The following is a 16,869-nucleotide window of genomic DNA, read 5'->3' on the forward strand; positions in this document are numbered from 1 at the left end:
CTTTTCTGGAGACTCACACAATATATTTTCCGGCTTCAGGTCACGATGAGCGATGCCTGAAATGACAAAGAGCGAAGAAATGGTTAACAAGTGCACATAATTATCAAACCTTCCACACACAATTAATTTTTTCCAAATGCTGTTGTTCGCAGATTAATTCCCAATTATGGTACATTAAAAAGTCAACGAGCTGCAGAAGGCAGAAGTAACCAGAGGTGAACCAAAGGCACAGTTGATTCTGCAAGTTCTTTTGAAGCCGAAGCTTTAGAAGCCGGGCAGGGATAAGGAGGGTCTAAGTGGATCCCAGCTAGCTTACCTCTCAGCCCTGCAGTGACAACCAAGAATAAGAAGCCTAGTATGAAGCGGAGTGGAGAGCTCTGCACATGGCCATGCTTGGAACCGCACTGCAGAAGTAATCAGTGCCGTGTTTGAGAGCATCTCAGGGGCTGAGGCTGCTCCACCTCACTTCTTGTGTGGCTGACTTAAAAAAAAAATGATTCCCTAGGTGGGATTCCCTGCATGTTCAGAGGACCACGTGTTAGGTAACAAATCTTCCAAAGCTTGTCCGATCCCCTTCTCTCCCGCCCCGCAGGTCCAAGACAGTCCTGTCCGAGCACAGCAAGGACTGACTTGGCTCGAGGGTGCCGTTCTTAAGAGACACCTCCCTCCCCTGCATTTTGCCCAGACCTCTTGAAGGAGACTGCAGACAGCAGCTGACTCCATGAGGGGTTAAAAGCTGCTGACCTGGCCAAGAAGGCATCTGGGGGAAAACCACCTTCTGATCAAAGACAGAGACAGAGAACCAACTCATAGGGCATGGTGGACATAGAAACTCCATCCCTTTTTCCTCCTGCAGAATGCACAATGCAGAGACAGAAGGGCTGGAAGGTTCGAGCAAGAGCCAAATAGCTAGTGCTCAGAAGTACTGGAAAGCAGCAGAGGATTCATGGAGTCATAGGGAAAAGCAGAATCTGCTTTCCTTAAACTCCCTCAATGACCAACTTCTCAGGCCGCCCTCCGATTCCCCGCTAGGAGGCGGAGGCCCAGCCCACCCGAGACACTTCACCAGGGAGGGAAAACCTGAGCTCCAGCAGGCTAAGTAACTTCATCAGTCACCTAATTGAATGAGAACCCAGAGCAACTCAGTCCAGGCTGTACAAATTGAGTCCGGCTACAGCTTGCTGCACTAAAAGTGAAAGATATTTTCCATTATAGCAAGTGCTCCCACGGAAGGATCACGAGCCACACATGTAGCCTTGCTCTCCAAATAGGTGCCGATGGCCCAGTCGTCCCCCAGCCTGAGAACTGAGCGCCACGCCGGAATAATGGGCCTGCCTCTGTGAGCGCGCCGGCCATCGAGCTATTCTGCTTCATTTCCCAGAGGTTAAGCTGCAGCGTGTCCAGTATTTAAAAGTGTGGAGCTTGTTTCCGGGCTGGCCCATTCCTGCCCAATCCATCTTCCCAGTGTGAAGTTATTTAGAAAACAGCCAAGTTCAGCTAGAAATTGTTTTTCATCCCAACTTCAAGTCACACGGGCAGCTGGTCGGCTAGATGTTAGCAAGCCCTTCAGAACTCCTAACACAACCAGCTCTGTTCCCTTTACTGCCTTCTTCTACTAAATAAATAAATAAATAAATAAAAACCAAAAAAAAACTGCCTCTGCCCTCCTCTAAGGTATGGGTCTTGCAAAAAGCATGACCCAGTTTTGCAACCTGCAGAGGCAGCTTGGGGAACAGCTGTAAATCTCTGTCAAGCAGGTGTTACCTGCATGCATCCCGGCTTTCAGAAACAGAAGTAGGGCTATTCATCATGCTGGGGAAAGTACAGACACCCCTCCTAGGAACTTTCGTCCCATGTGCAAGTCAGGCGCCCCACATGGCCACTGTCATCGCGGAGATCTCCCTTCAGCCGCAGGAGGAAACGAGGTAGGGCCAGGGAGGCTGAACACACTGCACACGTGCCCCCCAGTCTGCACTGCGCTGCTGGCACAAGGTGGATGCGTGCCCAGCATGCCTACAAGTGGTCTTGGGTGCTCACAACCTATGTGGCCGGCCGATATCCACAATGGGGAAGGGAGCAGAGCTAATTCACCAGTTATTCAATCCACCCCCATCCCTCACCAGACAGAAGGCTTTATTTTAAGTGAATTAATATTAGGAATAAAAATGCTTTCTGTCTGCCGGGGGGGTCAGGGCAGAGGAAGGAACACTCCTGCAGAACTACTATGTGCCGGGCACTGTGCCCCAACTGTGTTACACATACATGATTCATACACAGGCCCGCAAGGTTCCATAAGCGTGAGAACAGTGCCGCATGCTAACCAGAGCAGCGTTAACTACTGTTGATGACGTAATTATCTCTCTTCTCACCATAACTCTGTGGGTAGACCTCATTACTGAGAGAGCACATAGCTGGTAAAAAGCTAACGCTGGAATTTGTTTTTCCACAGCACTGCTGTTAGGCACGTTTTAAAAATGAACTGTCAGACATATTTATGGAAATACAAAAACAATTTGTAAAAAGATTTAATTCACTATAAAAGTTCTTAAACAATCACTCCTAGATAAGGGACCGTAAACTGAACTGTAATTCGGACAACAGCAACCTGCAATTTACCATCATGTTGTTCAAGAGACCTCAAACTTAACCATGTTAGTAGAAAAATGCATTTCCCATTTATCGCGAAACAAGATATAAAACTAGATACACACTCACATGCTGATCTTGAAAAGAGAGATACAGGTGACATATTTTAAAAGACTAGAAAGGAGGTGCCTAGGTGGCTCAGTCAGTTAAATATCTGACTCTTGACCTCAACTCAGGTCTTGATCACAGAGTCCTGAGTTAAAAAAAAAAAAAAAACTAGAAAAAGTAACACCCAAATATTTACACTAGAATAGTATTATGATGCGGCTTGCATCCTTCTAGGACAGGAAAAGGAGATCATTCATAACCACATACTCATACATCTTACTCGTCATGAAATTTACTTTTCTCCTCCCTGCTTTTTCTCCTATGTCTCTACCCTTCTTACTAGCGCCACATGTACCCACCATCCACACTGGAAGTCTAGCGCCATCCTGGCTCGCTCCCTCACCCTCACGGGTGGGGCTGTGAGCTACACCAGCTCCTGGCCTAGCTCTCTGCCTGGACTGCCCCTCTCCCTCAGACCCCAGAGGCTGGCCAGTCTAACCCAATCACTGAGGCAAAAAGGCTTGATTCACCTTTGGTGTGCAGAAAGTCAAGGGCAGCGGCCACATCCCGCACCACTCGGCTGGCTTCTCGCTCATTGAAGTGCTTCTGCTTCTGGATGTGGGCCAGGATGGAGCCTGGGGAGCGGAAGAGACACACAGGTATACCTTTTCGGGCCTTAGGAAGTATAACTTCTCAGAGGTCAACTCTGCACAAGTTTGGGCTGGGGACACGGCCTTATTCATTCAGCACCAAGCGAGGTACCCGGCACAGAGGAGCTACCAGCACAAAACTGGACTGAACATGGGGCGCCGGGGTGGCTTAGTAGGTTAAGCATCTGCCTTTGGCTCAGGGCATGATCTCAGGGTCCTGGGATTGAGTCCCACATCGGGCTCCTTGCTCAGCAGGGAGCCTGCTTCCCCTGCTGCCTGCTGCTCCCCCTGCTTGTGCGCACTCTCTCTGTGTCAAATGAATAAAGAAAATCTTAAAAAAAAAAAAAAAGACTGGACTGCACAGAACTGGACTCCCATCTTCTGTACCTGCCCATGACGAGCACAGAGGGAGAGAAAACAACTATTTGCATGGCAAAAACATTAATGCCATTGAGGCAGATTTGGCTTCTGAAATAAGAAAGAAATAAAGGTGAATCCACATAAGGTTGGGGGGGGTGCCTCTCCACAGGAACTTTTCCTCCTCTGCATCTGATCTCAGATCCAAACAAGAGCACAAGCCTTCAAACAGAAACACCACACCCTCAACAGATATGTAAAGGTCTAGAAGGTCTAGAAAGTCTAGAAAGAGGGGGAAAAGTGCTTTCCTTCTGACTTTCCTATTTATTATTAATAATATTATTATCTTGTTGTCAATGGCTAACATTTATTGAATAGTGACTATGTGTCAGGCACTATGTAATAGTCTTAAGATAGATTATCTTAGCCTCACCACAACTGTACAAAATATAGTTATCCCCATTTTATAGATGGGGAACCTGAAGCCAAGAATGGCTAAGCAACTTGCTTAAGATGACACACCAGTAAGTGGAGGCATCAGGACTTAAGCCCAGTAAGACTGGCCTTAGAACTTGTACAAATTGCCCCTCAACGGAATGTGTGGTCTGACTGCTGGGGGCACGGGCTGCCCTGCGCCAACCATAATCTCCTTGCCTACTGCAGCGGCTGTGGCCTCAGCAGGACTGCACTCTAAGCAGTACGTTTACGGATGACCCCCAGCATTTTAAATGTAACATCTTGGTGTTGGTGGGCAGGGCAGGGGCGTGAACATGGCCTGGCTCCATTCGCTCTGGACTCATGACTGGAAGTCAGCATTTCTGGGCTGGAGGGGTCACCTCTGAATCTTAAAATGGCACAGGGGTGCCTGGTTAGCTCAGTTAGTTAAGCGTCCAACTCTTGATTTTGGCTCAGGTCATGATCTCAGGGTTGTGAGATGGAGCTCTATGCTCAGCGTGGAGTCTGCTCGAGATTCTCTCTCTCCCTCTCCTTCTGTCCTTCCCCCTGCTCTCTCTCTCTCTCTCTCAAATAAATAAATACATCTTTTAAAAAAATGGCACAGATTTACTTATTGCTGGTTTTTGGCATGGGGAGGTGGTGAAAGATTTTTCACTTGCCGGATGAAACAATGAAAGGATCCCAGCATGCTACAGAACATTCCCAGATAACTGGCTCCTAGCTAGGTCTCACGTTTGCTCTACTGTACTGAGTCTCTGAGTCTCTTGTTTCCAAATTTGTTAAAAGGGCAGACAGACAGTAATATGCTACTTACTCGTAAGATAGCCTTCAGCATACCCAATTGTTTTAATAATATCAATAGCTGACATTTAGTGAACTCTCAGTGTCTATAGGGCACTGCGCCAAGCATTTCACAAGAATGATTTCACTGAATCTTCAGAGCTATCGAAAGAGGTAGGTGCTGTCATGATCCTTATTTTACAGATGAGAACAATATTTAGAAAGGTTATGTGACTTGCCCAAGGTCACACAGCTAGTAAGTGATGGAGCTGCACTTAAACCCAGCTTTGTTGGTTTCTAGAGCATGCGCCCTTAACCACCAAACCCCTCCACATGGCCCTCCACTCAGCTCCAGATATCCTCCCTAACCCTCACCCTGCAAATCTGTCCTCGGGCTGGGTGAGTGACAGTGAGGGAAAGGGCTGCTCTATCCCCATCTCTACGTCAGAAAAGCAACTTCAATACGTGTTCCAGTGATTATGTGTGTGGATGATGGCAGCAGTGGTGATGGTCAAGAGTGGCATCTTTCCATCTGAAGGATACAGATCTTCAGGCCTCCTCTCTATCCTGGGTCTACATCCTAAGCCATGGGACCTTCCTCTTCTCTGGTGAGCCTTTCTGACTTCACAATGTATGCAAGAATTAGCACCCCATAATTAATTTAAATGGTGAACACGTCAAAACAATGGATTGATAAATTGATGACTAAATGTATCTATATATGAGTCCTATTATAATGAGAAGGCATTTATAGACTACCCACACAGGTGACATTCTAGGCTCTGCAAAATGCTAATTATCATCCTTCCCTCCGGCCTCCCTTCTCCCAAATCAAGGGCAGTTTTAAGTCCTTCATCCTTTTTATTAGCTTGACTCATTTTAGAAGTCTCTGGGATTCATGATGGATGATCGCCACCCCAGGTCTTAATCAGAAGTCCAAACACATACTCAACAGTAAGTACCTCCTTGCAATTTCTCAAAGACCAAGTAAAACCTTGTGTCATCTTCAAAGAACTCAATCAGCTCCAAAATGTTCCTTAAATAGAAAAAAACAAGAGGAAGGGGGAAAAAAAAGGGAAATGGTATTATATATTAAAGCCCACTTACAAATATACAATGAAAAAAATATACAATGCCCTGTAGCAGGGCAGAAATCAACCTGAAATCAGAATGCTTATTAAAGACCCATGTTTGAGAAGTAGCCAATGGTGTTAGCAAGACTCAGGTCACCTTATCTTTCCATAATGTTCAGTCTCTGGTGTTTTCACCAAGTCTGTGCTGTCAAACCCCAACCCTAAAACCCACTAGGTAGAGTTATAAAAAAGTCCCGGTCACATTAAACTGAATAAAATCTGCAGCCGACTGGAAGCAATTGCGGCTAATAACACTGAATAGTAGGTGTGTGTCCTGGAGGCAAGCAGCAAATAATTACTTGCCCTCCCTCTTGCCCATAAATCACGGGGCAGTATTTACATTGCCTGGAGAAAATGGAAACATCTGTCAAATAGACTTGGGGCCTAACGTGGGCACCGCTAGACCCTAACTGCTAAGCGCTGCTTAATGAAACGGCCGCGTTCCCGGCCGCCGTAGCACTGGTGGCCTTCCCCGGTGAGCACTCTCTGTCTGCCTGAGCATTACTGTGCTCTGCCAACAAGGTCGTCTTGTAACTCAGGAGGGAAGCCGCCAGCCTGGATATCGGAGGTGTTGGGGGCTTTTTTCTTTCAAAGAACGAAATAAACCAAGTAGAGGCTCTAACGCTGAACTCAGAAGCTGCAGGGCGGAAAATAAAAATCTGTCCCTCATAAAAAAATGCTGACCACTTTGGGAGACACCAGGCTTTTACTAGTGTGAAGGCGTCCAAATAAGATGACTAAAATGGCCTGATTTGAAAGAAGATTGTAGAAGCAGCGCCTGGAGTTAAATCAACAGCAGCCCCCATCCTCTAAGCTTAATGACAAAGCCATCAATACCTGGCCGCTGGCTCCCTGCTGACCCTGCTGTGCTGGGAGAGAGAGGGGGAAGCAGAGTCTTAGAGGTGACCCTGATTTAAAGCCACCAGGGAGAACCACTCATTTGGAGCTGGTGGTGAGCCGGCTGAGGCGGGGCGGGAGACCACCTTGGCCCAGCTGGCAGGCAGAGGGCTAGAGCGGGCTTCCGGAGCCTGAGCAGCGGCCGCACATAGGCTAACATGCTGGGGACGGAACACGGCAAGTATTCATGCTAGCTCTCCTTGTCCTCCTCTAGTCACGAAAGCTGGGCCCTAACGGTGTGTACCGGGCAACACTCGGTCAACCTTGTTCCCACGGGCACTTGAAGGAGGGAACCCCATCTTCTCCCAGCCCCAGTCAGATCGCTCTTCCAACTTGCTTGGGTTGTTAGTTACAGTACTCCAGCCTGAACAGAAGCAAAGGCTGCTGCTGCGTCTCTTCTCCCCACTGTCTCTTTAAACACGGCAAGAGAGGAGGAGTCCTCTACAGCTGTGGCAAGGCATGTGAGCTAAATGCTGGGGTCAGGAGGTGGTGAGAAATGACCTTTTCTGCAGCTAAGCATCCCCCCAAGAGAAGCAGCAATAACCCAAGACTGTACTCACTTGTTTCCCTGACACTGATAGAGCGTCTCCACCTCTCGGAACACCCTACTCCGGCTGTGCCCTGCTTGTTTTTCGATGATCTGTGGAAAGAATAAAATCTGTCATACCCACCCGACCTTGAAACACCTCTCGGCAGGAGCCCTCTGGGAGGATGCAAGGCCCAATTCAGCCCACATCCAGCTTCAAGTGCAAGCGTGGAGTAGGCCTTGGTGACACAGGCACTGTGACTCTGCCAGCAACACGAGACAACCCGAGGCTTTCCAGCCTGGCTGGGGCCTATTTTGACTCTGGCCACGCAAACACCGTGGAAGCCTATGGGGACACTGAGGCAGCCCCCAAGAAGATAAAGAGCTACCTCTACCCAGCTCCACTTCAAGGGCATCTCTTCCTGTCTCCAGGGTGAGATTTACAACCTCCACTGAAGGATCTTCCAGGGTTGGAGGAAGAGCAAGGGGGATGGAGGATGCAGTGGAGAGAAACTAAAGCTCCAAGGCCCAGCCCAGACTCCACCCTGGCAGCTCTGTGGAGAATGCGCCCTTTGGGAGGCCCTATCCTCTACCAAGGAAACTGGGTCTCTGTGCTATTAGCTCTCCAGATGATTCTGATCCACACTGAATGCAAAACAGCCCTACGTCAGGGCTTCCCAAACTTCAGCAAGTGTCAGAACCACTTGGAGATCTGGCTAAAATCACATTGCTGGGCCCGCCCCTAGTTTCTAACTCAGTAGGTCTGGGATGGGGCAGGATAATTTGTATTTCTGACAAGTTCCCAGGCAATGCCGATGCTGCTGGTGCAGGAACCACACTTTGAGAACCAATGCTCCAGATCCACCCCTTCCTCCACGTGGAGGCGGCAAATGGAAGCACGGAGGGATAGAGTGAGCCACCCCAGGTTCATGCAACAAGGAGCCTCCCGCCCCAGAGCTGAGCGCTCAGTCCTCGCGATGGCGATACTGCACATCGCTTTATAGCACTGTGTAACTGGTAGTGTTTCTCCTTCTACCAGTTCATTTTTATTTTCATCTTCATAACCTCTCTGTTGAGATGGGAAGGCCAGGTGTTGTTATCCTCATTTTAGAGATGTGGGAACTGAGGCTTAAGGAGGTTCGGCGACTTGTCCAAAGTCAAGTAGTAGTTTGGTAAAACAGAGGTCAGGTAGGCCTTCTAATACCAAGTCTGGTTGTCTACTTTCTGAAGTTCACTCCATTTTTCAGAATGAGAAGAAGCAGTTTACCATCAGCCAGGCATTGTTCTAAGCACTTTACACATATTCTATCCCCATACCAAGACTCCATAGTTTCCGTGACTACACCCATTTTACAGAGAAGAAAACCGAAGGACAAAAATGTTAAGTAACTTGCCCAATGTCACATGGCAAGTAAGTAGAGAAACAAAGAGTTGAATCCAATGAGTACAGCTTTGGAGCCCTCATTTTTACTGAGTTGCCATATTGCAGAATATGAAATTTATCTGGCTTGGGACCAGCTAGGACTGACTGCTTGTGAAGTCAAGTCTGGCATCCAGATGAGACACTCACTTTGACAGCATACTCTTTGCCATTCTGCAGGCTCACAGCACCTTGAACTTTGGCATAGGCTCCCTCTCCAAGCAATTCAGAGGTCAGCTTGTACGTATCTAGAGGTGAAATGGGTGAGAGGAATAACAAGATAAGTCACGCCTTTGCAAGCTCAGATGGAAAGAGGAGCTTCTGTCACTCAGCTTCCCTGGTGTGAGAGCACGGGCACACATGGACTCTGCAGCGCTCAGTGACAAGGAACTCTCCCAGCCATTGCAGGACTCAGTTTCTCAACAACCAGACCACATCGAAGGCATCCTGGTCCTCACTTTAGATATGAGGTCAGTGAGTTTCAATTCGGCCCATGCTTCCTGAGCACCTACTATGTGCCAAACAACATAATAAATTCATAATAGGGACGGGGAGAGGAATAAAACAGTCCCTGTCCTTTGAGGGTCACAGCCCAGTGGGGAAGACAGACATGCAGACAAGTGACTCGAGAATAAACCAGGCAGTGGTAAGTACTATCATAAAAGGACAAGACACAGTAAAAAAAAAAAAAAAAAAAAAAAAAAAAAGCAGGGGCAGGGAAAGGTTAAATCTGTGTAGGGAAACTAGGGGATCCTCACAGAAGGAGTGTGATTTCAACGGACATCATTTATTCATTTACTCATTTTTTGGGCACCTGCTCTGTGCCCAGATGTACCAGGCACTGGTAACGCAAAGGGGAATGAAGCACTGTGTTATTGTATACCACACACAGAAGTCACTGGAGGTTTCTGAGAAGTTTCCAGAAGCCACCCACAGGAAACAGGAGACAGAAGTAGGATGCAAACGGACGCCTTGAGGTTTTTAGGGTGCTGACTCAGGGTGGTTCTAACAGAGTAATAGGCCTGGGGTGAAAGAACATTTAGGTGACCTGCCCAAGCTCGCAAATAGCATAGACTCTATGAGCCCCTTTCAAAGGAAGCCACAGCTCCATCATGGCCTCTGCCGAGCTGACCTCCTCCTCCCTTGACCTCCATTCTTCAGTTTTTTCCCCTTGAGGCAGCCCAGCATTTAAACCCACAGGGTGAGCAAAACGTTTTTAAACCATGAAATTAGATTTTATCACTCCTAGCATGAGAGGCCTACAATTGCACAAGCCATCCTTGAATAACAGGAAATACTCTCATGTTCACGGAAGAGCAAGACCTGTTGATTTGGAAACTACTCTAAAAACCTCGAGACTTTTGTCCATGCCTCTACCCCTTTACACGTATATCTACTGTTTAAGTTAAAGACAAACAGACAAACCCTACACTAAGTACCTTCTGGGTCCAACACGGCATGGTCTTACAGCTGTTTCTGAGCACGCACACTGTTGTTTCTAAGTATTTTAAATGACATGCTTCTCTCACGGTGGATACTTTCGTATTACCCTTTCGTGCATGTCAGGATAGGTTGGTGGTTGGAAGTCCAATATCCCTGATTCACAAAGGGCTTGTAATTAGAACCACTGTACAAAACAATCAATTCACTACTCTAGCTGTGACGCTGGAAAGAGGGACCATGACGGGAAGCTATTTTAGGTCTCACAGTGAAAGAAACACAATAGGTGAAGGGGGCGCCTCACTCCTGGAGTAGCTACTGAACCTTCAGTCCCTTGCAGAAGTGTTTGACGGTTCACTTCATGCCATCGCATGCCCAGCGAGGACAGGACCAGCACTGAGCCTATGCCTCACACGGTGTTCAAAATCTTTGCTATCCAACATCGTATCCCCTGAACACAGCATGCACCCTTAAAATGGAGTCAAACTCATACAGCACAAGTAGCTGTGATCTCTAGGAGTCAACTCCTCTGCTTCTAGAATATTTAACTTTCATTTGGAACCATGGCCCTTGGTGTTCTCTCATCCTTTTACATGGTCGTTCTACCTTTCCACAGCCCCTCCAGGAACAGCCGGGACAAAGATCACATCAGGAAAAGGCCGAACTGCACCAAGCAATCTCACTCCATATACAAGTCTGACATATTGGTCTTTCTACCCTGCCCTCCCCGCCCCCCGATGAAGTGCTGAAACCATTCAGAGCGCACCATCTGAGAGCTCTGTCATCCCACCTTTCATCCCTGTCACACGGATAAGCACAAGCTGACTCTCAGATGACACGTGCTCTGATCTAGACCTATGGGCTACCCGGATGCTGCTCCTGTGCTTGGGGAGCCACAGGCCCAGATCTGAGGAATCGTGCGACCAACCTTCAAACTTCCCTGGTAAGGAGTCAGTGGCCCGGGCCTTCCGCTTCTTCTTTTTCCTCCTGTCACCCTCTGCGATGGGAAGGGGTTCACTGCTGCCCATCTCTGGGAGAAAAGAGATGTAAGGAAAATATCACTAGACTGATCAAGCCATAAGTTCACCCAGAAGGAAAAAGCGGGGGGGACCCAGGAGCTTTGCACTGATGGTTTTTAAATATCTGTGAGGACTATTGATTTGTCTGACCCAGGAGGCAAAACTAAAGGCAAAGCCATTATTGGAGATCATTAACTGTGGAAAGGAACTCAGATAGACAGGCTAGATTAAAAGAGGATAGCAGAGCCTGCTTTAACCAAGCTAATTAGTACATGGATTTAGATCTGCCACCAGTCAGTTCCCAACAAAAACAATGAATCCATAAGCAGAATCCCACCTGTGATGTCCTCCTGCCTCAGCACCAGAAAGGCGGGCCCCAGGGAGCTAAGCAAGGGCGTGGTCTTGGGAGGGGCCCATGCAAATGAAATCATATGCTCAGTGATGTCTGAGTGACGTCTGAGTGTGAACAGGGGTTCACAGGCCTTCAGCGGAGTTGCTTCTGGAGGTACAACAGGGCAGGGGATGGCTTTGAGGATGGCCCTAAATTACTTCATGTCTAGGAACACAGACCTGAGTACCTGTGGAACCCTGAGTATCCTCTCCCTTTCCCCTCAGCTGCTTATTTGAGAGGATGCAGTTAGGGTCTATTCAGAAGTCTGAGAAGTCTGCAGTTGACAGGTCTCCACTGGGCTGCTGGATGAGGTCATTTATTGCAAAAATATTATTTTCTCTCACTGGATAGCAGTTAAAGGGAGGCTCCCCATGTTAAAGGGCGGATTTGTGAGGCAGACATTTCAACACTGCGCATACCAGGCAGCAAAGGGTAGGGACGGAAAGAATAAGCAGGAGACTGAGAGGGGGAAAGAGAAAGGAAGAACAGGGAACTAGGGGCCAATCAGGGCACTGTTTCTAAGACACTCTAGTAAGGGCCTTCCCCTGTTAAAGATAAATTACTTATAGAACATGTCATGCCCCTGATCCAGAGTGGAGCCTTAATACTCTTTGCCTGCAGTTAGAAATAATAAGATTTCTCTGAAGTCTCTGGGTCTAAATCCCCACCAGGGTGATTAAACCTTTACATCCTTCTAAAATAGAGGCACTCGGGTGCTGGTGGGGCATTCAGTGTGAGAGACTTTTAGACCAACCTTCAATAAACACAGGCTCTGGCTTGTTGGATTTTTTTCTTTTTTCTAAGAGATTTTGAAATGGAAGCTGGCTCTTTGCCCATCGAGGGGAAAGGCCCACTCTCTTCTCAGAGGACCCCGGCTGAACACAGTCAGAAAAATGGCAAGTCTGCTCAGGAAGATTGATTAGGGCCAATGCACGTCTGTACATTGTTCTCAGAAACAAGTACCCAAAAGCCATTAGGAGAGAGCACACAGAACGATGGCACTTTCCACACCGTGATCGGGAAAGCATAGTTAGGCAGCCAAGTGTCTGACAGCTCAGTTTAGGTGCATTATTCCTCCCATTTTTGGATCTAATGACAGCAGATTTTCAATTATACTTTAGAGAACAGATAAACACGTGGATAAAAGGAATCCACAGAGGATCCCTTTGGCCAACAGTTTCAAGCACAAGGTCTATCTGGGGATGGCGACCCACTATGAATCAAAGAATCCAACTGAAATATCAGCACCCGATGTCCAGCCTCACCAAGGTAAGTTAAAGGGAAAAAGCTACCACAGTGAGAAATTCTACAGAAAATGAAACCCAGAGGGCTCTTTAGGAGCCCAGGGAGTGGCAATGGCCGCTGGGACAGCAGGCAGAGAAGGAGGGGCTGCTGTCCCTCTCACCCTGCCCTTGTGTGCAGGCCAGTGTCAATCCGTTTTCTTATCAGTGCCACGAGGCAAGGGCAGAGGGGGCCAGTTTTGGATTCCCTTCTCTTTCTCCTTCCTCTGCCTGCACTCGGATGGAGGGCCTAAGGACAAGCAAAACAGCCAAAAGGCAGGCAATGCAGAGGAGCAGCAAGAGAGCTGGCAGCATTATAATTCACAGGGGATGCTCCGACATACTTACGACTCTAGCTAGAAAACCTTGTTAGTGGCAATTTATACTTGGTTTTTACCACAGCAGGGCTGAGGGAGCCTCTTGTGGAAGAATCATACCTCTGGGCACCGCCGCATACTCAATATTAGATTTTATGGCTTCACACACAAAAAGATAGAGTACCTGGTCTATTCTGCATGGATTTCAATGGAAGAGGGTACGCCAGAAGGGACAAATGGTTAAGACTTTCCTTGGAAACAGAACTTGTTGAAGGAGAGTTGTTTTTGAAACTAGGAAGAAAAAAATGTAGGAAGGCAGTGAAGTGGAAAAAAAAAAACACCAAAAAAAAAAAAAAAGCTTAACTTCCCTGTTTACATCGGGGGAGGGGAGAGGGAGAGGTGTCATAATCTTACCAAGGGGCTGCTACGGTCCCCATCTGGAGCCTGTCCACGATCTCTATTGTATTGCAGACAATCCACTGGTGGGGTCTGTGGGACCTTAATTTATTAAGCATGCAAACACTGGATGAAAGCTTCCTCGGGGTGTAAGTCTCCACAATCACACTGGTCCTTGGCTCACCTTCTTCCCTTGGCCAGAACTTCCTCTCAGCCATTACAACCCGGCTCAAAAGTCTCCGCTCCCCCCACCTCCAAAGTCTTCACCTCTTTGAATGAGTTCAGTTTGTATGAACACTTTGGAAATCAGTTAGGTACAAGGCAAATAGATGGCTTTACTGCACAGAACTAATAGTGCTCCTCCTCTGTTCCCAGACACCCTGCTAGAAGTTCTATTACAGCACTGACGGGATTTGGCCTGGAGCTCTCTCTCCCCAGTGTTCCTGAAGGCCAGGACTGTTGCCTGTTTGTCTCTGCATCTCCTATGAGCCACGGCACAGTGTCAGATACATATCAACCATCAGAAAATGTGCACTGAAATGAAATGATAGGAAATGACGCACATGGTGTTAGGTGCAGCGCACGTCACCCAGGCCCTCTAAGTTAAAAGGTGCATGCACTGAAAGAAATGTGTGTTCACCTCTGCCCTACAGACTGTGCAGGGTGAAGCTATTCAGTTCTATGAGTTCTCTGACAAACTCCCCCTAAGGCAAAGACCTGTGGCCCAGAAGGTTCTTGACTCTCTAGCCAGAAGCCTGGTCTCTGCTATGGGATTAGGCAATGTGTTTATGATTTCAGAGGAGGGAATGAGCGCTTCTTCTGAGTTTTCAGGCAGAGCCCAACTGGTATGAAGGCTCCCCGTACTTCTGCCTCCAGCCCTTACCTTCCCCTTGGTCAGGGCTCAGCGGTCCACCATCCGCGTACTGGTGCAGGTGGTGCTGGAGAAGAAGCACACTGTTGACAGGGAACGACATGGGCTTGGCATCAGGAGACCAAAGTGAAAGTCCCGGCTCGGATGTTACCAGACATAGCACTAAGGCTGTGCCAAGTTACTCTGCCTCTTAGAGTCTCGGCCTCCTCATCTACAGAACAGGTTTTAAAATAATATCTGCCCTTTCCAGCAACCTGCAAGGACCCAATGACATACTTGATATAAATGTGCAAGAAAAACATATGAGTATGGGGCGCCTGGAAGGCTCAGTTGGTTAAGCGTCTGACTCTTGATTTTGGCTCAGGCCATGATTTCAGGGTTGTGAGATCGAGCCCCACACTGGGCTCCATGCTCAGCAGAGAGTTTGCTGGGGATTTTCTCTCTCCCTCTGCCCCTCCCCGCCCTACTCGCTCTTTCCCCCTCTCTAAAATAAATGAATACATCTAAAAAATTATGTGTATGCACAAGTATGTAGACATACTAGATAGAAATACACAAAAATGTTAATATGACTACAATTTGAAAGAGCGCCTAGTACACGCCAGGCACCGTGCTACATATTTTACATACATTACAATAATTCGAATTCTTACAATAATCCCACAAGGTAAATATTTTGTTATATTTCAGGTGAGGAGACCAAGGCTCAGAGGTTAAACAATCTACCAAACACCAAACATCTACTTAGTGGTTTTTCTGAGATTCAAGCTCAATGCTGCCCTTCACGTCCAGGATATTTCTAATCTATGGTAGTTTTCTCTGTGTGATGGGGTGATTTTTTTTTTCTGCTTTCTATTTTTCAGCATTCTCCAAATTTTATACAATGAAATGTGTTACTTTTTAATGCTATTATTGTTTTAGCCAAGTTTTATTTTTAATAAAACACACATTTTTCTCCAATACACACTGGAACTTAGAATCCGATTATACAGTATTTTAAAATCGTAAATAGATTTCTCTGTACTGAAATTCAGCATTCAGTGAGGAAGAAATGTTTCAGGAATATTGGTGCCTTGAGAACAACAAACACTATTTTAATTTTATTTTTGTAAATGCTATTTTTTTTTTTAAAGGAAAAACTTCATGGAAAAACAAAATGATGTAATGAGCATTTGAGCCTGCAAGATACCAGTTTAAATCCTGGCTCCCCACCACTGTGTGTGCTCTGGCAGCTTGCTTAGCTTCTCTAAGTATCAGTTTCTTCATACACCGAGAGAGGTCAGAGGGAGGCCTGGGCAGCCTGCACCACGAGGCTGTGGTGAGGGTCAAAGAAGACACGATGTGAAAGTACTGCTGACTCACTCATTCAACACGTACTGTATTTACTGGCACCTATGGATTGTCCAGTGCTAGACAGTAAGAATACAAGAGAAGACATAGTCTCTGTCCTTAGGAATTTAAATCCACTGACATACAAAGCAATTTCAGTAGAGTGGGACAAGTGCCATGGGACAGGCAGGTACCAGGTGCTGTGGAGCAGAAGACAGGCATCAAATTCAGTTTAGTAACTAGAGGAAGGGACAGCTAAGCTGCTGTCTGAAGGATGAGTGGGAACTGGCCAGGGTGGGGCCTGGGGAGAAGGACAGAGAAAGAGCGTGTGCTAAGCCTGAAGAGAGGCAGCATGGCCGGTCAGTGTAAATTCGGGAGAACTCCCAGAGCTGTTGAAGAGGGGCCAAGGAGTCTCGCCTGGTGGGACTGCAACAGCAACAGATATTCCTGACAGGTAAGTACCCTTCATCCACTCTTCTCCCCACGGGTGACCCCAAGGCCCACCTCTGAAAGAACTGTCACTTCTCCAAAGAGTCTTATGAGCCACACTGCCCCCAAAAACAGCGGATCTGTTCTCCATGTTTTGGTGGAGCCTATAGAGAACCGAGCAGCACCTGCATCTGGCACGTGATACCCAAGATGGTCACTTTCCCCCTAAGAAGACGACTTTGCTGGCTAACTCAGCTCAGCAAATGTAGTTCGTGCTCTTCTCCCGAGTACTCGAGAGTTCTTTTCAAACTCTATGGTTCACTCCCTTTCCCAACTGGTAAGAGTTATTTCCCTCAGTCACAAGGGCTTTGCAGAGAAGGAAGAGCGGTGAGAACAAGCTGATGAGTACAATTATCTGTTGTGTCGCCTCCTCAGTTGCCAGCAGGTGGAGGCCCCCAAACAAAATGAAAGGAAGGGGGCGGAC

At 47.4% G+C, this 16,869-nt stretch overlaps 1 protein-coding gene across 8 annotated transcripts in view; it reads right to left on the reverse strand.

Annotated features, from left to right (window-relative positions):
* LOC100473113 (MAPK interacting serine/threonine kinase 1) overlaps nt 1-16,869 on the reverse strand; it is a 51,422-nt gene that overhangs the window by 9,861 nt on the left and 24,692 nt on the right. For 5 of the 8 annotated variants that reach the window (XM_034651890.1, XM_034651920.1, XM_034651912.1 and 2 more), the window contains 7 exons: nt 14,640-14,694; nt 11,282-11,383; nt 9,064-9,161; nt 7,528-7,607; nt 5,900-5,973; nt 3,225-3,329; nt 1-56 (listed from right to left, as the gene is read on the reverse strand). In XM_034651890.1, the coding sequence (XP_034507781.1) occupies nt 1-56; nt 3,225-3,329; nt 5,900-5,973; nt 7,528-7,607; nt 9,064-9,161; nt 11,282-11,383; nt 14,640-14,694 (570 nt within the window). Of the gene's footprint in view, nt 57-3,224; nt 3,330-5,899; nt 5,974-7,527; nt 7,608-9,063; nt 9,162-11,281; nt 11,384-11,709; nt 13,462-14,639; nt 14,711-16,869 lie in introns of those variants that run through there. The other 3 variants (XM_011225319.3, XM_034651903.1, XM_011225318.3) reach the window with 3 other exon arrangements.

This window comes from Ailuropoda melanoleuca, chromosome 2, assembly GCF_002007445.2.
Source record: "Ailuropoda melanoleuca isolate Jingjing chromosome 2, ASM200744v2, whole genome shotgun sequence".
Classification (NCBI taxonomy): Eukaryota; Metazoa; Chordata; class Mammalia; order Carnivora; family Ursidae; genus Ailuropoda; species Ailuropoda melanoleuca.